The following is a 26,068-nucleotide window of genomic DNA, read 5'->3' on the forward strand; positions in this document are numbered from 1 at the left end:
TAATGTCCTCCAAAAATATAACCTAAGGTACTCCACTGCCCATCCAGTGACAGAATTGAGAAGCCAAGCAAGGAAATCAGTGAGCAGTAGGAAGGCTGATACAGCAGCAACACCAACTGCTCCTAGAGCCCAACCAAACCAAAGGGTATCATATCTGGTTATCGGTAAGTCTTGTCCACTTAATTATATCTCCCAGACTTGCCCTTAAGGAAGACTGTCTTAAATTTGCTATCCTGCATCTATTATACTTTAACAACTATTATTATGTTCTAAAATTTGAATTTCAAACAAAAGTATACCTAAACATGCTTTTTCATTGGAATACACTGGAAAACCAATTGATGTTTATACTATTTTGAAAAAGTTCCTAAACTATCAGATCCAATATTCAGTGGTATTCACTGACCCTTCTCCATCACTAAAGGCAGTTGGGGCTGGTATGGCAGTTTCAGTACTAGGTCAAGAAAGATTACCAGACTTCAGCAATCCATGGTTTGAAAATGAGTTACAGACAGCAGGGACTTTGAAAACAGTGCAGGAACTTCAAGTATTCAGAATGTGGCAACAAATGTATGACCAGGGTACAGGTATTATTAACTATAGTATGTCACTGGCAAATTGCTGGTTTTGAATGGTAAAGCTCTTTAGAGTTTGGCTCTTGATATATCCTTCCATTATGTATCCACTCATACCTGAAGATCATGGATTCTCTTGTATAATTTCCTTGCCAAAGGGATGGATATTCTGAAAGGCCTTTTCAGGAGTATCACTGTGTTTATAGAATGTCTTCTAGAGAGATCCAGTTAGTATCAAAATTTCAATCTGTTTTTGATTCATCATTTTTTTTCTGGCCTTTTAAATGATGCTGTGGTTCTAAATAAAGTTGTAGTCATATACTTTATTCTTTTGCTCTGCTGTAGTTACTCTGCTTGAGTTGCCCTTAATTTTTTAAAAAAATGCTATATATTATTCTATTCTATTTATTTTTCTTTAAATTTACTGTTTTGTCTGCTGGGGTGGCCTATACATATCATAAAATAAAGAAAACACATTGTGCCAGTCCTTCCCAGTCTCAAGAGATTTCTTACCTCTTGCTGTATTGGCTTGATGTTTTGACTTTCAGACATCCACCTGGGAGTAAACTCAGTCTGTTGCAGACGCTTCTCCTAAAAAGCAGTACAGTTAAGACTAGATCAGCAAAGTCCATGCTACACTTTGTTACAGAACTCTAGAGTATACAAATAACTTAAAAATTCAATCCTTGTCTATCAGAAATGATAGGTCTGAATTGTTGGGGCTGTTTTTAAAAATGACATTAAGAACAGTAACCTGATACTGTATACTCTTACCGTGAGTAGCTCACTAAGATCTTGGGCAAAGGTGCGTCTTTCTTATCTTGCCAACCATAGTACTTACTGGCTGATTTTTTAAACCAGATCAAGAAAAGAGTCCAAAAAACCACAGGTTCAAAATGTTGCTGAGATCAGCAAGTATCTTCCACAGCTAACATGCACCAAGATACCCTACAATCCAACCATATGCCACAAGACAGGACTGTTTGCCCATCTTTATTATTTCTCTTAAAAAAGAATGTGTCAAAATAAGAAATGTACATTTTACAGATACCAATCTGACAACAACAAAAGGAGACATGCCCCCCACCACAAATCACTGGGAATGGGAGTGGGGGGGGAGGGAGGCAGTATAACTATCCACTAAGAATTTGCAGTATTATTTACAGAAGGTATCATATAATGTTTATTCCTCAAAGTATTTTTACACCAATTCCTGATAGCCAAATCCTAACCCTTTCCCATTATTCAACAGATACCTGAACTTAATCATGTGCTAAAAATACACTTTTTAAAGATCTTCTAACATTAAGGTTAGGGAGAAAAGTCTAAAGACATATTGGTAAGTAAATGCTGATGCTTCAGAAATTCAAAGAGTAATGAATAATGAATAATCCATGTACCAAATGTTATTTATTTACTATTTACACTTTGTTTCTCTTCAAAACACTCAACCCTCTATCTTTTCTCCACTGGAAGCATACAGCTCAGATTCTGTGGGCCCTGTACTGGTTGTTAATTGATTTCTGGATACAAGGTGCTGGTTTTGACCTATAAAGCCCTTCATGGTTTGCACCAGAATTCCCACAGGGTGATCTTTTCCAACCAGCATCAACCTGACCTATTAGAACATCTAGGGAAATACTCCTTATAGTCCCATGATTCTGAGGTATTTGGGGGCTGAAGCTAAAGGGCACTGCTTTCTTTTGGCAGCACTGGTGCTTTGGAACATCCGACAAGAGATCAGGCTAGCTGCCTCCCTGCTGGTTTTTAGAGAAATGTTAAAAGCTGAATTATTTCAAAGGGCCTTTTTCTTAAGTTTATATTTGAAGCCATCTTGTTCTTTTTCATTTTTGTTTATTTCTGATTTGTTACTCTTACCTTTATTGCTATATTTCATGGTTTTTTATTGGGGTTTTTAGGTTGTTATTGTTGCGATTTTAATTGGTTTTAAGCTGACCATGAATATTTTAATTTTTGTTTGTTACATACTGTGTAAGCTGAGAGTTATTTGATTGCAGCAGAATAAAAGTTTGATAGATAAATAAATAAGTTAAAATTTTTTTACTGCCACTCCAATATTATTATATACATGCTGGACTATATTTTTTTAGATTTTTTTTATCCCACCTTTATTATTTTTATAAATAACTCAAGGTGGGGAACATACCTAATAATCCTTCCTCCTCCTATTTTCCCCACAACAACCACCCTGTGAGGTGAATTGGGCTGAGTGTGTGTGACTGGCCCAAGGTCACCCAGCCGGCTTTCATGCCTAAAGTGGGACTAGAACTCAGTCTCCTGGTTTCTAGCCTGGTGTCTTAACCACCAGACCAAACTGGCTCTAACTATGCATGCAAAAAATACTACACATTGAGCAACAAAAACTTGCAAACTGGAAAAATTAGAATCATTTGAATAATTTAGCATGACATAATATTGGTTATCTGATCATGGTTCCCACTGGCTTCACAAACACATTTTTAAAAAATTATCTCTTACCTTTTGTGTAATCATATTGCAAATCTCTGGTAAGAAATCTTCACTCAAGAGTTTGTAAAGTTGCTTTTCTCTTAAAGATGTTCTCTCTCGGAAGCTTTCTGTAACCTGCCTCCACTCCTCTTCTGTCTGGCATATTAACCACCATGTTCCATGGCCCAGTCCTTGAGAAACTTTCATAATGGGATAATTTTCTATTAATCTGACCATATAATCCACGTCCAGTTAGAATTCAAACTTCCATATGATACATTTTGCAAATTTATTTTATACTTTTGAGTACAGGTACTCCTCACTTACCAACCACAATTGGGACTGGCAACTCCATCGCTAAGTGGCATAGTTGTTAAGCATGTGACTGCACTGACTTACAATGTCAGTTCTGGCCGTGGTCATTGAGCGAATCACCATGGGTCATAAGCGCAATGCCACGTGACCATGACCTGTGACTTCCTGTCATCTTCCCAATTGACTTTGCTTGTTGGAAGCCAACTGTAAAGGTCACAAATGGTGATCACATGACAGTGGGACACTGTGATTATCACAAATGCGCACTGATTGCCAAGCACCCAAATCACGATTACTTGACTGTGGGGATGCCGCAACGGCTGCAACTCCAAGGACCCGTTGTAAGTCTCATTGTTCAGCATCATTGTAACTTTGAACAGTCATTGAACAAGTGGTCTGTAAGCAAGGACTAACTGTACTTTATATGGATAACATCCACAAGACTTCTTCTCATGACAAACAGAACTGGATTCAGAATTTTTATTTTATTTGATTTAGGTGTTTCAACTAAATTTGGTGACTGTGCATAGTGGCTTTGCAAAAGCTGGAGAAGGCTACATTGGTGTAGGATCCTGCAATCCAGAATAGTTAGTAAATGACCAAGACCACAGTTTGCCAGTTGCGAAGACATTTACTCTTTTAAAAGAAGCATTTTCTTGAAATATATACTGTATAAAGCAATAGCAGAATCAGTTAGAAGCCGCCTTTGTGCTTATACAGCCAATGAACTCAAAAGCAGCTTCTCTCTGTCTCTTATGTTTTCTTTTTAAATGATAGGCAGCTTCTGCAATGCAAATTGTGTGGATAATGTAACACTTACAGTGTTCACTGATTATCAAGTTGAAAAGGGTGATGCTGTCATCACTAACTAACAATAGTGGAGAAATGAACAAGGGAAGGGATCTCCCACAGTAGCCCTTCCCTAAGACTCTCTCAAATCACATGTTGCCTCTAGTTATGCCATCGATGATGTATCTTCAATTTAGTCATAGCCTTTTTAGTGTTTTGAAGCTGAAACATGAATGAAATAAATGGCCAGCATAGTTTCATGATAACATAAATAAATGGCTTCCTTCAGGTTTCTCTGTCTGCTCAAAAGCTCTGTTCTGCATTCTTTCTGGGCAATATTTCTGACCTCTAAAAAAATAACCACACCTTTCTGCAAATACCTGTATGTTTTCTTCTATCTGTCAAAGACCACAGTTAATTATGTATGCAACTTGAAGAACTAAAACTTAAAAAATTAAAATGTAATCTTAACAGCATCATTGCTTTTAATTAGTGGGGTTGGGTTGATTTGTTTCTTTGTGCACAGTTTTGTGTAGTCGGGGGCTGGTGATTGGAGGAAGAACGGAAGATGAGTGGCTGAGGTGAGTGGAAGTGATGTTGGTGGAAACAGGGACAGAGGGCCTAAAAAACTTTTCTCCTGGCAAATCTGCATCCCAGGCAGATGCACTAGTGACCTGGAGACTGGTGGAGAAGGCTTGCCTATGGCAATGATAATGTCTACAATCTCAGAGACTGCTGCTGCACTGATGACAAGTTGGGTTGGAAGGCCTGGGCCAACCTTCACATCTGCACCAATGACTAATGACTTAGAAGCTATGGGAGGAGAGAGGGGCTGTCATTGGCAGCAGGTTCAAATCATCCATTGCTGGAGCAGCATGAGGTCAGCCACAGTGTGCTGGGAGATGGAAGAGCTTGGAAAGCCAGCCAGTTGCCCTAGGACTGGAAGTGAGGACCACACTGCACAACTGAAGGCATCCTGTCATGATGGCGGTAGAGGGAGGGAAGCCTTGGCAGCCTAGACTGTGATGCCCTAACTAGAGGGCCACTGGTTAAGTATGGTGGGATATGAGGCAACAGCCAGAGGCTGTGACAGGTAGAGGCTGAGTTTTGCTGGGACCCTGCTGAATGTCCAGAAAAGGAGCTGCTGATGTGTGGCTGGGCTAGTGTCAATTTTGACTATTAGTTTGAATAACTAGTCTTAACACCTCCTCGTTGTGAGACATGGAAAGCTGTAAGTGAAGACAGAGGCCCTTTCTGCAGTGAGAAAGTAGATGGGGGCTTCCCTGTACTTCTACAGACAAGTGGCTGCAGGGAGGAACTGGTTGCATTTATATGGGAGTTGGTTGGGATGCAAGGGAGATACTGAGAGATGAAGGTTAGATTTATCAGCCTGGCTGGGTTCTTTTACTAGGGAGTAAGGCTGGCAGCCAGGTAGAAGAGTGAAAATAAGTGTATAGCAGTTTAGGGATGTGGGAGGATTGTTGGTGACTGACTGAAGTGTAGTACAATGCGACTGTTGTAAAAGTATGGTGTAGTTAGGATGATTTGTTATGGGTGCCAGTGGGTGGCCACTTCCTGAGGTTAATAGGCAGTATGATCCCAGTTATGAGGTGCTGATGGAAATATGATGGGGGGCACTTTATGGGCCATTATAGGAGAAGGAAGGTCAGCAGTCTAGTATCAATCTCCACTTCCAGTCTCGTAGACCCAGTCCCGGTGGTGAAATTGTTAGTGACTTGGCTTAAGTTGTTGTTAGTAATAATATGGTGCTCATTCATGACATAGCCATGCATGAGGGGGAGGATCTGGCATGTATTACTAAGACCTGGATGGCCGGGGGGTGATACCACTTTTTCAGAGATTTGCCTGGCTGGGTTTCACGTTAAGCAGCAACTGTGAGCCCAAGACCAGGGCTTGGGTCAGCTTGTTTGTGACTAGGGACACAGCAGAGCACAAACAGAAAAGCAAGATTCACATGTAGCTTGATCAGGTTTATGATCAAGAAATATTAATAGCATATGAAAGGTTATTATGGAATATAGGATTCTGGACCAGATGGATTTTGGTTTGGTTCAATATGCCTCTTATGTTCTTTAGTCCTTGAATATGCTGTATTCTGCTACTCAGTTAATAGTCAATGGAAAAAAATTGGCTTATACATGCTACCTCAACAATATATATAACATATCTAATTTAGCCCTAGGTCACATACTATTCACACCAATGGTGAGTTTACATGAATCAAACCTATGAATTTATTTTCATAGGACTAATACAGAACTGTAGTACAAACATAATAAAATCCACCTGGGGACCTCAGTTCAAGAGCTGTTTAAGGGAGATAGATTACTGCCTCCAAGAATCAGAAGCTCCAGTGTCAAAGAAGGATGAATTCAGCTGAAGAAGATAAGGATTCTTCTTCCTCCATGATATAAAAGGCTAAAATAACATGCTCACATATATTTTGCTTCTTGAAAGTATTATGACATTAAACAAGTGAATATTTTAGTTGTAGAGCAAACAAACAGCCTGCAACTACTCATTGTCAATTACTGTTCCTTTAAAAACAGCAAGAACTATGTTACTGAACATCCAAGGAATACTATTCAACTTGTTTTCGGAGAGTATGGAATGAAATGAACAAAACAAAGAAGACCTCCCTTCCAAGCTACTGCATTTTTATTAACTAGGTTTCAATTATAATCCACAAGTTCTACTTACCATTTCTGAACTGTGATTCATGAACCAGTGCGTTGGCTTCTTCTTTCTCTCTGTTAACAAAAAGAAAAGATATTGCAAAAATTATAAAGACCAAATTTAAACGAAGTAATATACCCAGGGCTGGAATAAATTATACTGCCACTAGAAAGCCACAGTAGCTTGTAATTATATTTTAGCTGCAGAAGACAAACTATAAACTAGATTCTAGTCCCATGAAATTCAATATTCATTACAAGTTTTTCATAGTCTTCAAAAAACAGTAGTTATATCAGATTAGTACAAATAAAAAAAGGCAGGGGTGCTTCTCTTTCAAACAAATTCAACCCCAATGATATTCTGGCCCAGAAGCAAATAACTGATGCAAGCACAGCAGGGCAATCATGCTGGAGCAAATTTCCATTAACATCCTTGCCACTGCATTCTGGGCCAGCTGAAATTGATTGATTATACGCCATTAAGTTGTGAAGACTATATGAGCCCCACATCAAACTCCCTACTTCAGTGGAGATGTTAATTGAGGAACTCAGACCTTCTGAATTCCTCTCAGAGAAACAGGTAGAGGTAGTGTACTACTTTCAACTTGGCATCCAGATGCAAAGCAAATCCAGGTATATCCCATGTTGCCAGAAAGTCTCAGTTTATGTTTTAAAATGTTTATAACACAATTTAAATAAGCAGTCAAGAAGTCTCCATTAATCTTCACCTTTTAGTAAATGCATTCTTGTTGCATTAAAGTTATGTTACATCTTTATTGGTGCTTAGTAGCTATGTACAAAACCTACAATTCCAGGAATGAAATATTCCACAGACTTCTGGAACATTCTATTTTTTCTCTAAACTTGCTGATCTAGCTATTCCCATAGGGACTGGTAGTTTTCTGGAAGTAAAATCTCTTTAAAACCTCCACTCCTTAGTTAGCGACTACTTTGATTAGTGACCATTCGCAAATACAACGATAATAAAAAAAATCATTTTTCTGACCGATGTGCGCATTTACAACTAAAATTTGTGTGCCTGGCACAATACATGCCAGAGTGAGATTAACACTGACGTAGCTCTATGAGAGAACTTTTATCTGAATGAGATAGTAGCAACCAGTGATCTTTGCAGCGTCTCTCTCTCTCTCAGTTAGCAACCTGGTTGTCAGAATGGACCTCAGTTGCTAAACGAGGAATGGGTGTAAAAAGGACATCACAAATTGCTACAAGCTTGGAGGATTAATTCCCCCCACCCAAAAAAATCTACTACACCATTCTTGAAATGGCCAGATTGGTATAGGCAAAAGAAACATAAATTCCTCTCTAAAAACAGGCACCATCAGCATATCAATAATGATGCATTCCAAATTTCCAGATGATCTCTCCTAATGGTTGTACGAGACAAAAACTTACCTGAGAAACAAAAAATCAAATGAAAACTTCCAACTTCATCCCTGGAGGATAACCAGAGCCCACTCAAAACACTACGCTTGGGACCAAGGTGGAAAACTTTTTAATGGCCAGGATCACTTTTAACATTTTAGGGTATCCAAGGGCCACAATGGTAATGAAACAGTATGTCTGGGGTCAAGATTTTCTGTTTCGACGGGCTGGGCAGAGTTTTGAGATTTTTTTCCTTTCTTCAAAAAATATGTTAAGCCTATTTTAGGACTTGCACAGTAGCATTTTTAGTACTGACCAACTCAAAATGGAAGAAAACCATGGTAAACTTCTGGACAGCCCAAAATTATACCATAGTCATCACCAAGAACTACAGCAGAAGGACAAAACCCGTGCTGTCCTTAAGTAGTTTACAGTTAAGATACCACAGTTCTAAAATTAACCTTAAGTTAAAAAGTGAGGACATTTATTACCTCCTGAGCCCAGAGACTCATACCATTCTGATAGATGTAGTAAATCAGAAAGAGCAAGGATCAAACAAGTATATAGGAGACTATACTCTCTGTGTACCAACTTCACATCCTCAAACTATAATAACTGATGTTCGTCACATAACCTAAAACTAGATTCTCCTTTAAAATATCCATAACTAGTGGAGTCTGGGTTTGGATGGATAAGAGTTACATTAAATGAATAGCAAGCACATCAGATCAATGAGGGTTCCACCAAATTATCCTGAGGACTGGATTGAGGTAGGTCCAAACCACTCAGAAACTAAACTAGTCAATACTCTTATAACACGATTGATTGACTGATTGATTGATTACGAGTCCATCCACCCTGCTGCTGGTCAACTTTTTCCTTTCGCTTTTCCCCCAATTATAGACTTCTCCAGAGACTATGCTTTTGCATAATATGTCCCAGTTATGATAATCTGAACCTAGTCATTTTGTTCCTCGAGTGAGAAATTTGGGTTGATTTGCTCAACAATCCATTTGTTTGTTTCTTGGCTATCCGCTGTATTCTCAGAAGTCTTCTCAACACCAAAGTTCAAAAGCATCAATACACTTTCTGTTTAGCTTCTTCAAAGTTCAACATTCACTTCCATGGACTGTCACAGGGAAAACCATTGCCTGCCCATTTCTGATCTTTGTAAGTACAGACACATCACAGCATCCAAATATCCTTTCCAAGCCCTTCATGGCTAATCTACCAAACAGGTCTGTGGCCTGTTTCTTGATTGCTGGTTTCTTTCCTGTCAATAGGCGATCTTAGAAGGCAAAAGCTATCCACCACTTCAGTATCTTCATTGTCAATTCTAAGGCTGGTTGCTGTACCTACTGTCATTAGTTTGGTATTCTTTATATTTAATCTTAGTCCCATTTTTTTCAATATGCGTCTTGACTTTATTACTAGAGCTTGTAGATCATTTGCATTTTCAGCTATCAGAATAGTGTCAACAGCCCTGGATGACCTTGCTGGGATTATATACTCTTGACATATACTCCTTGTATTCTTTGCTCATCCCTCCCAGGAATAGCCCCCTGCCACAAGGAGGCAGCAGAGTAGAAACTGAGGGCATATGACACAGTAGGGATGGAAAAATATTCTTACCTGCCATCACTGGCAAAGAGTAGGGTTAGTTACAAGCTCTTAAATGTGTTTAGTCAGCCTTACTTTGATACTTTTATCATTTGCATTACAGGTAGGTCTCACTTACTGACTGCAATTGGGACCAGCAAATCCTTTCTTTTTTAATATTTTATTAAAATCACAATATTATTTATTTATTTATTAAAGAGTTTACATGCCAAAAGTAACAACAACCTATCTATTTTAACCTTGGTCAAATAAGCCTGCTCTATATTCCTTCCCCTTACTCCCCAAAATCTTGATTTTAAGCAGCCACAAATAATACCCCAACACATGGGTTTTTTTCATTTTCTTTTTGTCTTTTCTCACAAAATTACAAACAACATTAACAAGTCCTTTTTGTAATTCCAATGTAAAAGGTTGTACAAGCCACTCTTCTGGCTTATTATTTGCATGTCCCTTTTAATTATTAAAACACCCAGCTTTGTTTGTAGATTCAGTTCGCCTTGTCCCATAGCCTTCTTATAGTCTGTCATTTTAAAGTCCATATTTAAATCAATTTCATTCTTGTCCAGTGAAACTTGTTTCTCTTCCATACCATTGTCTAATCTTTCAATAACAGCAGATATATTTAAGAGTTATCTTCTAAATAATTTTTTCATGCATCTCTTGATGCATCCATTATTTTATTTGCTTCTGGTGCCCTCTAGTGTCCAACCTTCAAAAATCCAACTTACCACATTATTTATTTCCAGGAATGTAAACATCCACAGTTTCCCACAGGAAGGGTTTTATAATTAATTTCAAACTTTTATTCGAAATCTCTCTGGACCCTTAACCCATTTTTAAATTTCCAAAAGCAACACTCTAAACACCTTTTGCTGTATTCCAAAAAATAATATTCTTCCAAGGCCCTAAAAACATGCTTAAAACTTTTTTCCACTAAGGAGGAGGAGACTCACCCAGTGAATAAAGTAGAAACTTGCTGCTCCGAAGGGTCTATTTATTTATTTACATATATAAATAAATATATAAATATAGAAGATAATTCAAAAAGTAATTAAGAAATGAGGCTCAGTTGAGCTTTTTGTCCTTAAAAGGCTACATTATGACTGTGAGCTTAGATGGTATCCCTCGACTCCCAGCCACTCACTCTAGCTTGCCATTGTACTCACCAAGTCCCTGGGACTGGCAACTCCATCACTAAACAATGTGGTCGTAAAGTGAAAAATCACATGACCATACCCAGGTTACGATGGCAGTTCATCAGTTATGGCTGTGGTCATTAAGTGTGATATCACATAACCACAACTTGCAGCTTCCTGCTGATTTCCCCATTGACTTTGCTTGTCAGGCAGTGAAGTGATGATCACGTGACCATGGGACACTGATGGTCACAACTTCAAGGACCAGTCATAAGTCTCATTATTCAGCGCTGTCGTAACTTCAAACAGTTGCTGAATGAGTGGTGGGTAAGCAAGGACTACCTGTATAGCTGTCTGCCAGCCTCTTTAATTAACTGTAGTTCCATTAAAAATCAAGGAGAAAACATTGGCTTTGCCACATTTAAGAGGGTGTTGTAAGTAACAGTGTCTACTTTTGGAGTCATCTTAATATGCTATAGAGCAGTGGTGTCAAACTCAGATAGAAACAGGGGTCACTAAACTGTACATAAGGAACTCTGCAGGCTGCATACTGACTTTGAAAACCACACATTTATAAATTTTATTTTTTTATTAATATATCAACACAACAATCAGATAGGAACTAGATATAACTAAAACAAATTTTGGAGAAAAGTGCTCCTTCCTGCATCAGAGACTCTGAGGTCTGGAGCAGGTCAGCTACCAGTGCAAGGCTGCCTTCCTGCTGTCTAGGGAAAAGGCACAAGCTCACCACCTGAGCTTAACTGCAGCTGCAAGTTCGCTTGGTGCTGCTGCAGCTCAGCCTGAGAGGGAACTCCTGTCATGTGGTGCTGCTGGTCAGCCCAGGCTGCAGCAGTATCAAGAAATCTTTGCTGCTGCAATTAAGCTGAGGCAGCGAGCTTGCAAAGAATTCCTCCTAAATTGCGAGCCTGGAGTTTTGGTGATTGGTGACTACGTGTAGTATTATTTAGTTTTAAAATGTAATATTATCTATCTTTTGTTGTATTTTTATTATATTTTCTAAAAAGTTACCCATTTATATTTTAATCAGGTTTGGGCAGCACTCAGGAGTGTTGCAGGCTGTATGCAGCCCTCGGGCCGCATGTTTGACACCTCTGCAATAGAACAGCCTTCCTTAATCTGGTGTTCTTTGTACAAGACAGAGTATAACTCTACATGGGGCTACCCTTGAAGGGTATCTGGGAGCTTCAGCTGGTCCAGAATGCAGCCGCGCAGGCAGTTATGAGTGCCCCAAGATGGGCACATGTGACACCACTGCTGCATGAGCTGCACTGGGTTCCAATCTACTTCCAGGTCCAGTTCAGGGTGTTGGTTATGACCTTTAAAGCCCTACATGGCATGGGGTCGGGCTACCTGAGGGACCGTCTCATCCCCATAACATCAACCTGTCCCACCTGGTCATACAGAGAGGGCATGCTACAGATCCAGTCGGCAAGGGAATTCCACCTGGTGGGGACCAGGAGGTGAGCCTTCTCTGCAGTGGCGCCCACGCTTTGGAACATTCTGCACCTGGAGGTGAAGCAGGCCCCCTCACTCCCGGCCTTCCGGAAGGACCTGACGACCTGGTTCTGTCGCCTCGCTGGGATGGGAAGGGCAATTGCTCTTCCTGGGGGTGGCTGGTGTCATAGAGTCCTCCCCGCCGAATGCAATCTTCCCCCACTTGGATTTCATATTTATATTTATTATTTTACTACCTTGGTTGCTTACGTTCTAATTTTATATGTTTATGTTTTTAAATGGTTAATTTTCTTGTAAACTGCCCAGAGTTCCCCTTTTTAGGGGGAGTTGGGCACTGATAGAAATTGGAATGATAAATAAATAAATAAAATAACTCTCAAATGACGGCCCTTCTGGCTAAGGATGATATACAGCTATAGTTCAATATCTACAAAGGATGTCATTTTTACTGGAGAAATCTGGATTTTCAGTAAGAGTATTATACAAAGTGGAAATTCCCTAAGGGTGGTCATAAATCCTGCAATTCTAAAGTATGAATTAAGGGTAAAAACAATGGGCATTGGATGAAGGCTAAGTTAGCTGGGGCCTAGAAAAATTACTGTGAAAACACAATATTTAAGGGTCTGATCTATCTCTGTGTCCAAAAGTGGTGCCCAAGAATAAAATGCCTGCCTCATATGTCTTTTTACATGTTTTAAAATATTTTAATTAAAAAAACCCAGGAACTTGTTATGCTGCAAAACAAAATGCCAGCCAGCAACATTATGTATATTTCAAGAACATGACTAAGTGTTAAATGGGTCCCATAAGCTTTTTTAAAAAGTAAAAATGATGGACAGCTCCAGACAAGTGCTTCCTTTGGGACTGTGTGCACCTGCCTAGAAGAACAGAAGCAAGCAAGGGGAGTAGTTACAACCTGCAAGATGGGATAGAGAAAGTGGCAGACAGCATTATGGTAGATCACTATGACTAGTTTATAGTGCAAGCCATTTTGGAACAGCACCCACCACATTTTCCAGATGAATCCACTAGCCCCAAAGAGTGGGAACCTCTGATCTGACCCATTACCTTGTCAAAGTTCATGCTGCCAGAGCTGCCTCCAACTCTTGATTACCTTACAAAGATGGCATATAAATGTTCCTGGTATACTCCTATGTAAGCATATATGTGATCAGTAAAGAATAAAGCACCACTTGTCTTGTGTGGAAATATCCGTATGTTTATATGCACTGAAAGTTGGGTTATTATTTTTCTATTGACTGTTTTATCCAAACAGCTTCTGCAGAAATCTGAGTTTATTTTAGGGATACCATTCACATATTGAAGAGAGTTAACCATACTTTATTTTATCTGTGGGAACCATAATGCAACAGATACAGGATAATTACAGTATTTTTAACTAGAAATCATTCATTAAGACTAAGATGCTCTTCAGAAGGATATATAGTCAGCAATTCATACTTTACTTTATCCCTTTACTATATTACCACTAACTTTCTACACATACCCTCCAATTTTGCGGCAAATATTTAAATTATAAGTATAATGTATTTTGTTCTGCTTAGTATAATGTACTTTGATGAAGCATTTTTTTTAAAATTACTGAGGTATGCAAGTTCATATTCCAGCCATAATATTCATTTACCTTAAGATGTTCTCCATCAATTTTTTCCGTTTTGGAGGTCGCCCCCGTCTTTTTACTACTTTTCCAGGAATGTCTGGTGTATTTTTGTGTATCCCGCATTCCCTGGAATACATTGAAATATTACACAAAATAGGTAAATACATAATAATGCACCTGGTAAAGCAAGAAGGTAAGGAGCGACCAATGACAATGAAAAGGACTGAAGCAGCAACTGTGAGCCAAGCTAAGAGACAGTAACTCTAAGGAGAAAGTATATAGCCAGATTTGGTGAAAAGTTAATTTGAGCAGATCCCAACTTGATGTTACTTGGAAGGAGGTACAGATGTTCCCCCACCTCAAGTAGTGGATTTCTTATGTGCTACCATAGACTGTGCTTGAAATTAGCTGTTCTAAACAAGAACCAGAGTACTTTAGTGACTACAGTTGAATTTAAATTAGGAAGCATGGATTCCAGCTCTACCATAGATTCATTGTGTAGCCTTGGGATGGTCAAGCTTCAATTCCCAACCTGGACCTGACATGGGTGTAAGAGTGGCCTAACTCATGAACTGTCAGGAAAATCAGCAGAACAATATGGTGAAGAACTCTGAAAACTGTACAAATAGTTGTAGTTGCTCTAATAATCAGAAATTTAGTAAACTTTTGTATCTTGTTGCCTTTGTAACAATAGTGCTTCTTTCTAAATTGCTCTTTTCTAGTATTCCTATCCCCGTTTCCCTGCAGGCAAGAACAAATCTGTACCTGTCAGTAATTGGGTCTCCATTTGGTTTCACAGGTTCCTCTTTGTACATTCGAGTGCCATAAAAATACCAGTAGAGGGCACCATTACTATCCTCACCCAATGGTTCCACCCGGAGGCTGTCTGCGTCCAAGCCCTGCATTTGAAAGCACATACACATAAACGTAAGAGCTGAAAAGTTTCTTGTGTTCATGTTAATCCTTACCCCTAGCCTTTGGAGTAGCTATAGAGATTCAGATCTCTGCTTGCCAAAAAAGTGATCAACTGTTCAATTTACACTGAGATTTATGTGCTCTAAACTATTCATGAGAGAGAGACTAATTTAAACTTGCTAATGCTTGTCCAAAAGTGGCCTCTTATACCTTTAATAGTGAAGCAGCAGGTGGGCGCTCCCTCTTCAAGTGGCAGAATTCTAAAGTTCCACAAAGGCAATACCAGGCTTCAGCAGCAAGCAGGTGCATCTTCTACCACAGTTAGGCAGTAACAAGAGAAGCCACACCTGCTTAACTTATCTCTCCAAGAGCTTTGAAAGGGTCTCTCCCGATATAATGGTCGCCTGCACAAGTCTGTTATGGGGATTATTTCCACTGAGGCATTATGCATAGGGAAACAGTCATGCAGAACTGGTTATACTTGTACTTAAAAAAAAAATACTGTTCTCAAAATTGGATTCCTACTGAAAATGTACAAGGACCATCAGTTCCATTTTTTTCATGTAGATTATTTTAGAGACATGAATTTTAAGTGTTATTAAACTAGCACCTGTGGTTCTTATGTCTAGCTAATAAACTCACGAGTCATCTGTAGAATGTATACACATGCAGGGCACCCCCACTCCCAAATACACGAACATTCTTGTGCAGTTTATTCTACTCTAGGTACCCAAAGGCCTATAATCCTCTAAATTAGTATTTGGGTAGCAAACAAATGCTATGCTCACATTCTTGCTTCTTCATTCCCTTCACTCCCACAATTTCATGCACAGGGCTTGGTACTGTACTACCTGTTTTAATCAAGCCATACTTTGTCATTTCATCTGATCTCACAATACAGAATCAAATAACAGTTTGCCTGTTGAGACATAACAGCAAATTTGGTTTGACTGAAAAACATGTTTTAAGCCCCAAGTTAGAGGCAGCACATGAATTCAGCACTCTTTCATCATTCTTCAAATTATATTCTGAAGCCATGGTGAGTTTATAAGCAGATATCTCACTATAAATGCCATTCTGGAACCAGGCTCAACAATGTTAAGACACTAGAAATGGTACTAACCCACAAAAGTTTTTTTCCCCAAAGAAAGATATTAAATACCTTCAAAAGCTATGCCTCATTATGCAGATGTTATTAATTAATTACAGTTGAAGGCTACAACTGTTACCTTGACTCTAGATTGCTATTACAACTCTAAAAACCATTTAGATCTTTTTACAGAACTCCAAGCTTTATTAGCATTAGCAACAATTACTGGGTTATACTAAAGAGAGTTCCTCAGGTCATTGTCATATCTCAGTGAGTAGCTATCAAGGACAATGAGCAGTTCAATCTCCTAAAATCAAACCAGATTATTAATATGGTTCACCTCCCTCACCCTGGGAGCTCACCAGCCATGGCACCTGTAATTGTTAATATATACTATAGAGATGTTTGAAACAATGACCCAATGTACATAAACAAATATAATTAGAGACTATAAGGAGACAGGAAGAGAGATTCCCAATGTCAGGTGCTTTCATTATTAATCACACAGAATGGTTGTGGGGGAATGCAAGAAGTCCTGGTGCGGTGGATCATGCCTGATAACCCCAATAAGTGTTATCTTAGTGAAAACAAGGATCCTTGAGGGTTGTTGAGAATCTTCCTTTGACTAAGACAACACTTGGACGACAACACAAGCCACAAACCTTTGAGCTGGCTAAATGAAAGAATTACTACAGATGAGATACTAATAAAGTAAACTAAAGTATTACTCTAATATTTTAAAGCATTACTTTAAACTAAAGTCACCAGAAAACATTTAATTTTTCGCAGTGAGTTTCAGCTAAGTTCTCCAACTTGGAAAATAACAGACACCAAAAATAACCTCTAATATTTTAAATAAGCCTATTAGCACGAAGAGTCATAGAACATGATCATATACAATATGAAGTTTAGTGGTGGGAAATGTATAATGTTACATTTTCAATGTCCCTCATCCAGCATCTGCCATCATCCAACATACCTTAAGCAGGTCAAAAACATCGTCAGCATCAAGTCGGTAATCGCAAAGACGATGCAGTATCTCCACACGGGTACGTAAGGGAAGTTCCTGAAAAGTACATTCTCGCAAGGGGTTGGGCTTTCCTTCTTCCAATTCCCAGCGATAGTTGATTATATCTTCAAGATAGCCATGAAATGTCTGAGTTCTAATAAAGAGAACAAATGGCCATAGAATTACTGCCTAATACAATCTGAGATATTCACCTTTTCATAGATGATTGCACACAGAAGGCAAGGAATATCAGGTTAGTCAAGTTCCTTGCTCAAAATTAAATAGGATGTTTCACTTTTCTTGCAGAAAAAATTATCCAAAATATGATACAACTTGTTTGTCTTTAAGGAAGCTGACGGATCTAAAGCTCACATAAACTATTCATTGATAAATTGAAGTTACCAATGATAAAGGGCTGATTACATCTTCTATCATATCTCTCTCTCTCTCTCTCTCTCTCTCAAACTCTCCTGTCTGTCTGTAACCTTCAATTAGCTGAAATGGTACATCATAGCAGCTATAGGGAGAAGTTTTGAATGAAGGTATCTCAAATTGGCTAGCTTAAAGAATGTTGAAAATCCAGAACCCATTACTCCCATGTAATTGAAATTTCAAGGATCTTCACACCAGTTGTGTTGGCAAAAATGTCGCTGCTGCTGCACCGCTGTATTGCCATGGTCAGCTGCAGTCACATGATCCCCTAGAAGCAAAGTCAATGGGGAAGCCGGCAGGTAGTTGGAAGTCACTCCTGCTCCCACTGCTTTTTTTTTGCCTGCCCATGGTCATACGTTGTCTAGTAGACTATAAAATATTAGAGAAATAAAATTCTAAAAAGATTTCATTTAAATAATCATAAAGAAAAAAATTGAGCTGAGAACATTTAACAAATGCATTTAATGATTAAAACTGATCATCTTAATACTATAGCCAGACTACAGAATTCAGAAAAAAGCTTTCCATTTGATTCCTCTAAATATTATACCCATTAATGAATTATGATTTTAGGATGCAAAATAAGTAGGCAAAATAAAAATAAACGATAGCAATTCAAGGAAAATTTTCCTTGAGGAGACAGAATATATAAATAAGATAGATAAGATTATTAGAGTTTGAACACAGTTCCATGACAAGAGGAACAGAGCTTACGAAAGAGGCAAAAAGGTTTTTAAATTAATTGTATACAGTAAGAGAAGGGGCTAAAATATTATAAGAGTGTAAATACTGGGATACAGGAGAAGATCTAAGATACCTAAAACAGCTAAAATTACAGATTGACATAACTGTTAAACAAATATGCTCCTTACTAAATGCTAGGCTACTGAAATACTAAAATATAAATTAATAGTTGCTAAACACTAAAATAGTTGAGAAATAAGTCTATATAGGTATGATAAATCTACATGTAAACATGGTTAACATTCTGCTCAAAACATTTCAAATATGAGAAGCTGTACTATACAGTATTTTCACAAACGGTGTATCATCCTCATACAAATCCTGTTGTCTAGTTAGCATGTTATCCTATCCAGTTTCCCTCTGAGGGAGATGGGCGGTGACAAAATTTGAAATATGAATAAAATAAATAAATGTTATGCCTAGTGGAAGTGAAAGCTCTCCTAAGCTCTATCAGCAAAATAGGAGTCTACCAAAAAAAAGTCTAGTAACTAAGACAGGGCTATACAAAATGGGTTAAAACAGGTATCTTTCTAGAAATCTACTTCAAAAATTTGTTGTTCCACTTCTGATTACATTTTATTAAAACCCAAAACACATAAATTCACATTTTTACTCCTCAGCTATCTTCCTCAACTCTGTTATTTTTTCATTAAAGCAAAAGTAGATGTCTGGTAGATTTTTTTTTAATTCTTAAGTTCTATAAAGTTAAATATTAGAAGCAGCTTTTGAGTCTCCCTAAGAAGTATAACATAGAATTGGAATTTAAAATTATACTTTCATCTAAGTAAAATAAACTACTCCTTTATAGTAGTTTACAAAGAGCACTACATTCCCAATTACTGAACAAACTCACAAAAATGAAACAGCCATGCTTCTGTAAACAATTACATTTTTATTCTTTCACATATAAAATCCAGTGATTTATCATCCTCTGAAACTGCTGACATCAGCAATCCAATTAAGACACTCCAGGTCCAGATTTCCTCAAATTTCTAAACACGCAGTGATAAATGAGACATGCCCTTTCTTAAACTACTAGTTAAGGGGTCATCAATGTGATTGACATAACAAAAATCTAATTAAAGGATAAGTTTTAACTTGAAATCTTTGCATAACCAATTAATAAAAAAATTGTTTCCATTTATTAGGATAGCATCAATCCTCCCCCCACAGGAATTAATCAAATTGCAAACTATTTATTTATTGTTTTTAGTTGTATCTGGAGCATCAACTAATGAACACTTTCATTTCAGTTAAAAGTATGCTTTTTAAATCCAGTTAGTTGATTAAATTATATTGTAAAACATCATGAACAAAAAAAATTGCAGAAAGAAAAATGAGAATTTACAATATATTACAATTAATTGCAAGAAACAATGAGCATTTATTGTTAGTCAAATATTCCCAATAGCATTTTAAAATGATTGCAAACCACCCCACCCCCATTTTAGTAATTCCTAAGAAAAAGCACATCCTTTTGTTCACTTTTTTACAATCTTTTAATTTTTCCCACATTTTATAAGTGCAAGTATTAATCAACTGAGGTAGGAAGGAGCATGCACAGATTCAAGAAAGACAACAGTTGAATGATGGTTAGTTGGCTTTATTTTTTTAAAAATAACATTTAAACATACTGCTTCCATATCAAAAATAATTTCAGACGTTTCTACTTGAATAGAAGAAAATCTTAATTCAAAGAATATATCCCTTTAAATTAGAAGATGATGTATATCACATGTCTCTCTCTAAAGCAAGAGTGTTTTTCAAGTGACAGCCATGGTCATAAATGCTTTATTCTGAAGTACTTGGCAATATTTTCTTTATAAATACAACTTGTCTAGGAAGAAATAGACTATGGGGAGTTTAAGTGACCTAAGTCAGATATCATTAGTAGGTCAGAAGAAGCAACAACTGAATCAGGAAAGGGGGAAAAATCTTAAGGAACAGCTAATGCTCTCTTCCCTATAGCAATCCATCACGCATTGTCAAAAAACAGTTTGCTTCTGATTAAGGTCAGCCTAATCTGAGTTACTGCCACAGGTCTGGCCTCAAGGAGCAACAATGGAGTTATTTTCTTATCTTTGGGTGGGGGTGGGGTGAGGAAGTTCAAAAGAAAAGTCTTGTAGAACAGTTCTAATGGCTCTTGAAGTTATAAGGAATTAACTTAACCTGGTCTCTGCAGAGAAAGAAAATGAAATGAGATGAGATGAAGAAAGCAATCACAGCTAAGGTACCATCTTGTCACTCTTGCACACATATGTGCATAGATCTTTACTTTCCCCTTCCAATTTCACAATGCAGAGATGGGGGATTTAATTTGTATGATATGGAGAATCCATCATGCATCTTGCCAGGGAATTGGAAATGACAACAACTTTTACCAGTGCAGATCAGCTGGACTATAGGAAACTGACTGTTTAAAATAGGAAAGATAATGCACTGGAATTATTGTGTTCCTGCATACCACTGATCCTGTCCAAATTGTGTTCTGATCAGCCTCTCATATAGCTAGGCAAGAAAGTACACATGGACAATCTTTTCTGCTGATGATCTTCTCAGCTAAATTAAACAGTAACTGATAGGCTATCCAATAGCACAACTACAACAGAATGTATGTTGAAATAAGGTGCCCCTGTGCATCTTGCTTCTTAACTAAATCATGCTCAAAGTTGTTTAATATGTAGCCAGAGAGAGGCAGTTTCAGAGTCCCTGCAGTTTTCTTGACAATATTTCACAAGTGGTTTGCCATTGTCTTCTTTGTCCTAGGGATGAGAGGGACTGGCCCAAGGGCACCCAGCTGGCTTTGTGCCTGAGGTATGACTAGAACTCACTGTCCTCCGGCTTCTAGCTTGAACCACTACACCAAACTGGCTCTCCTTCTGTGTATCTACAGACAACAGCAAAAGCTTCTGAGGCCCCTATGAACCTATGGGACATGGGTTACTCACTTATGGCCTATGCAATGAGCATTGTAAAGCTCAAGATTTTATGTGAATATATTCTAAGACCTCAATAGTGTCAATTTTGCTTACTCAGAAATCAGTCTTAGAATATATTATAAGGCATTTAAAATTACATTCTTTGCATCTATCCTTATTTTCCAGTTGCTCTTAACATGTTGAATTCCTATTATCTGGATGCTGTACCTATTATTGTACTGTTTCATATGACTTTTCCAAAGGCCAGTAGTAGCCCATCTCCCTCAGGGCTTTTTTCCCTTTTACTCTCCAAACAGCAGCTTCCATCATTACAAGATTTAGATTTGTATACCTCTAATTAGTTGAAAAGCGTGCCGTACCTTGATTTCTTATTTACTCTATTTAAAATGGGTATTTTTCAGTTAAAAAAAATCCCATAGTCCTACATAAAATTAACAATGAACCTTGCAAAGCTTTCAATCTAAAAGTCACAAATAGAAAACAAAAATTACAAAAAGCAAATACGGGCATTGGTTTGTGAAATTCCGAAGTTATTATGTGACTTTGCAAAGAATATTTATATCTTTATTATTGTATATTATACAAAAATATTATATGTATTTTATTATTGTTATTATTTAACAAATTATTATATTATTATATATTATACAATAATATATATTTTTCCTGGCTATTCTGAAATATTTGGGGGGATGGTGGTATGGGGGGACCCTCCCTGGAGTAGGTGGCCATTGTTTTGGGGGCTTATTACTGAAAGCCACTCAGAGCCTTGGGGGGGGGCGGATTGAATGACATATATAAATTGCAGAGATAGGTAAACAAATAAATAAACCTTTAGCCTATTAGAATTTAAGAATAAATGTTGGAACTGAAGTCAACAGTATTAAAGCAAAGACAAATGATGATTTGGGGGGAACTTTAAAAAGGTACAAATCAGAGGCTTTTGGGGATCTTTTTCTTGAAGGAAGCCTCTCAGTGCTTGAAGACCTATTTTGCTGAACTTGTTTACAGCTTCAAAGTTACAGTGGCACTGAATGAATGGTAATTTCACCCAGTCCCCAAAGTTACAGCCATTGCAGCGCCCCTGCGGTCACATGAACAAACTTTGGGTGCTTGGCAGCCGGCCTGCACTTACAACCGCAGGGCCACTTCAACTCTCCCCCACCCATCTCCCCCCCAGCTCTGCCCTTTTGGCCGAGCTGCCAACTTGCACTCTGCTCGCCCTGCGCTCCACTCACCTTGCTTTCCTGCACTCCACTTACCCTGTCAGTCTTGCCTCCCACAGCTGACCTCCGCTGCCTTCCTCCTGCTGCTGCTGAGGCATGCCTGGCCTGGCCCTTTGTAAGGCAGCTGTTGGCCATGACAGGCCTTCTTCCCAAGGTCGTGTGTGGCCTTGTCCAAATTGTGGGCAGCTTTCTTGTGAGGCTTTAGAAGGCTTCAAAGCCTTGCAAGAAGGCCGCATGTGATTTGGGCAAGGCGTGACTGTGTGTGGGAAGAAGGCCTGGCACGGCCAGCAGCTGCCTTGTGAAGGACCAATTTGGGCACAGCACAGCCAGCACCTACCTCACAAAGGGCCAGGCTGAGCATACCTCATCAGAAGTGGGAGGAAGACGTTGGTGAAGGCCAGCTGTGGGTGGCAAGACCAGCAGGGTGAGCAGAGCGCAGGGCGAGCGGAATACAGGGCTGGCAGAATACAGGGTGGCCAAAAGGGCAAAGATGGGGGGAGATAGGTGGGTGGGGGGAGTTAAAGAGGAGGCAGCCCTTTGCCTTGCCAAGACTCAGGGCTGGGATGGACGAAGCTGGGAATGGCTTGAATCAGGGTGGATTCTTGTGTAATGACTGGTGGCATTCAGTTAATGATGGCAAGGGGGACTGTCAGGATTGCCGTTGCTAAGCAATGTGGTCACATGACATTGCACTTTACAACTGCACCACTTAGCGATGAAAATTCCAGTCCAAATTACCATCGTAACTCAAAGACTACCTGTATAAACATTAAATAATGTGGGAAGCTCATTTTATGAGCTTCGCCAAAGTAAAAAGAAGTTTGATTTTATTGTCTGAGACCCATATCTTTCTCATGGAGACAAGAGCACATTAAAAAAAATAGATGAATGGTGAAAAACAAATAATTTGCTTTAAAGAATAAACACCAATAGGAATTTCAAACAGAAGAAAATTATTTCTAAAACTGAACCTAAATAGATTTCCCTAAGATGCCACTGAAGGTACGATTAAGGAAGAAAATGTGTTCATAAAAAGCACTGTAGTGCTGTTTTTCATTTTTAAAGGGTTCTGAAATGCTGCTCTGTGCCTGAGTAATGATAAACATGTTCCTTTAGAGAAACCATGAATTAAAAAAGGAAAGGTTGCTCCCCAAGGCCTCTCACTCTGATAACAGAATGGTTCACATTGTAGATACAGTATCCTTCATCACAGATACAGTATATTTCCAATGCATACCGTGTCAACACCCAGCCACTCATTCATTCATTCATTCATGGTTCACCCACTATACAGAGGAAATCCTGGCAAACTGAATGTTGGATCCACGAACATTCTCACCATTACTTTTTGTTCCACAATGCCACAATGCTCTTCATCTAAACTGTTCTTTCACCATGGGATACTAATGCTGGAACACAATTGTGAGCAAATCAGAAAGGGGAATGAGCATCACGTATCAGGCAGATTCTCTATCTAGTAAAAATCCAGAAAGAGAAATTTAGAAAAGTCATCTAGATGACCAGTTATCTTCTGCTTCCTGAATGCACATGGCAAAGATTTACTAGCCCATAAATATTTGAAAACTGCCTAGATTTTCAGGGAACACCACCACTCACTAAAAGGATGAAAAAGATAGGTCTCTTTCATCTTCCCTCCCCTTTATTTATCCTCAGTTAAACAGCAGCAAAGAAGTCTCTAATTGAGTACAGAAAGTACAAGCAAGAGAACTCACACATACCTGTTACTTTGAACTGAATTAACAATTTCCTTTCAGACACAGGCCTAAGTGTAAGCATAAAGCTTTTCTATTTACATAACATTAAACAGGGAAAAGCCAACTAACAGTAGCAGGCATCTATGGGGAAACTGGAGAGAATGTTAGAGTAGGCTTTGTGCTTATCATACACATAGTAGTTATCTTTTCAATCTTTCAAAATATTAATTTATTCATCTGCTGGATGGTTATGGACCAAAAGATTCAAAATCAAATTAATGCTCTTCAGCTTGGAGCATGAAGGATATGAAGGATATGATTAAAATTTCCAAGTATAAGAAAAGGGGCACCTGTAAGCTCACAATAGTGAAGATTTTTTTTTAAAAAATCTACTTTTTCGACACTTAGGTACAAGACTCTGCTTGAGCTCTGCCCAGGTTTTATTTGGACCTACAAAACTTAAAGCTTGGGGGAAAGCCCACAATAAGTCAAATTTAAATCTACTTACTTTTCCAAGCAAGGGATACAACTATCCAAAAAGTGTAAAGCGGACCAAGGATTCAGTCCAGAATGTTTGTTTTAACCAGAATTTAGGTTGGTAAAGCCTTAGGAGGGTCTGAATTATGTGCCCTTTATACACAGAGTTGTGCATTACATAGTAGCAAATATAAGACCTTAGCTTTAAATAATTTGATTGCTACAGGCACATAATAATTGTCCTTATGGCTAGTAAATTTGATATGATTTATGCTTTCTGTGCTCTTCAGAACTCATTCATTTGTTGACTCTGAGAAGTAGATGGTGTAAAGTGAATATTTAGAGATTAAAAGACCTTGATTTGCTTAATTAATGTATAATTCATTTTTACAATTATACAAGAGATTGAAACATTTTGATGAAAACTAGAAATTCTAAATAATAACAACATTATTTTAGAACCTAGGAAACTATGAAGCCCAGCATGGGATATAGATAGAACAATGACATTGTCTTCATAGAATGCAGTAGCAATTGGCTGGCGGGCTGGGGAATGCAATTTGGGTTTAGCAAAGGCCAAAACAATTTCACTGATATAGAAGTTAAACAATATAGGGGCCAAGATATATCCCTGCTTAACTCCTTTTAAGATTGAAATAGGGAAAGTTAATTTTCCATTTAATTTGTGTAATGAGGTTCTCATGCAGCAGCATTATCAGTCAGAGAAGGTAACAATCAATGGAAGTGTGATGACTGGAACACTCGACTTCCCATTGAATTGTGACTCTTAAGCTTTTGCTTAGAAATCCATTTTAATGGATGAAGCATTCAGTACAGAGAAAAAGTTGTGAATGAAAATTCCCACATGTTTCTACAATTCAAAAGACCAGTAAAGCCAAATCCCCCCCCCACTGACCCCTTAGGTATGCACCCCTCCTTCTTGTGCCAGCAGATGTCTATAATGGTTCTCTGCGGATGACCTTGGTGCTGGATGATAGTCCAAACAAAATGATTTACACTCCAGCCATGCTCCTCCTCCCTGCTAGCCAACTCGCAGGTTGGCATGCAGTGCACCAAAATGGATGCGAGTATGGTAAGATGTTCTGGGAACATTTGATCGGGGAGCATGACATACAGCCCACCTAGAAAAAAAGAGAGACTAAAAACTGATTAATACAAAAGTGCAACTGACAAAATATAAAGGCAAAAGGATATGGGGAAAATTTAAGGTGCAGGTTTATCAGGATACTTAGTGAGAAATTTGCAAGTTAAAGCAGGAGCATTTACATGGCAGCTAAAAACCCATTCATGATCAGGGAAATGTTTCCATTTAATCAAGTATTTCAGTGAGCCACGATGTATACGAGAGTCCAAGATTTCTTTAACTTCAAAGTGTTGTTTGCCGTCAATCATGATGGGGGTTGGTGGAGGAGAG

At 38.4% G+C, this 26,068-nt stretch overlaps 1 protein-coding gene across 1 annotated transcript in view; it reads right to left on the reverse strand.

The window, feature by feature from the left end:
• LOC134501211 (chromatin remodeling regulator CECR2) overlaps positions 1–26,068 on the reverse strand; it is a 127,224-nt gene that overhangs the window by 19,380 nt on the left and 81,776 nt on the right. The window contains exons 3-8 of the mRNA XM_063308826.1: positions 17,071–17,254; positions 14,852–14,985; positions 14,111–14,212; positions 6,870–6,919; positions 3,075–3,244; positions 1,089–1,166 (exon numbers count right to left, since the gene is read on the reverse strand). Of these exons, the coding sequence (XP_063164896.1) occupies positions 1,089–1,166; positions 3,075–3,244; positions 6,870–6,919; positions 14,111–14,212; positions 14,852–14,985; positions 17,071–17,254 (718 nt within the window). The remainder of the gene's footprint in view (positions 1–1,088; positions 1,167–3,074; positions 3,245–6,869; positions 6,920–14,110; positions 14,213–14,851; positions 14,986–17,070; positions 17,255–26,068) is intronic.

Source organism: Candoia aspera, chromosome 7 (assembly GCF_035149785.1).
Source record: "Candoia aspera isolate rCanAsp1 chromosome 7, rCanAsp1.hap2, whole genome shotgun sequence".
In the NCBI taxonomy this organism is placed as follows: domain Eukaryota; kingdom Metazoa; phylum Chordata; class Lepidosauria; order Squamata; family Boidae; genus Candoia; species Candoia aspera.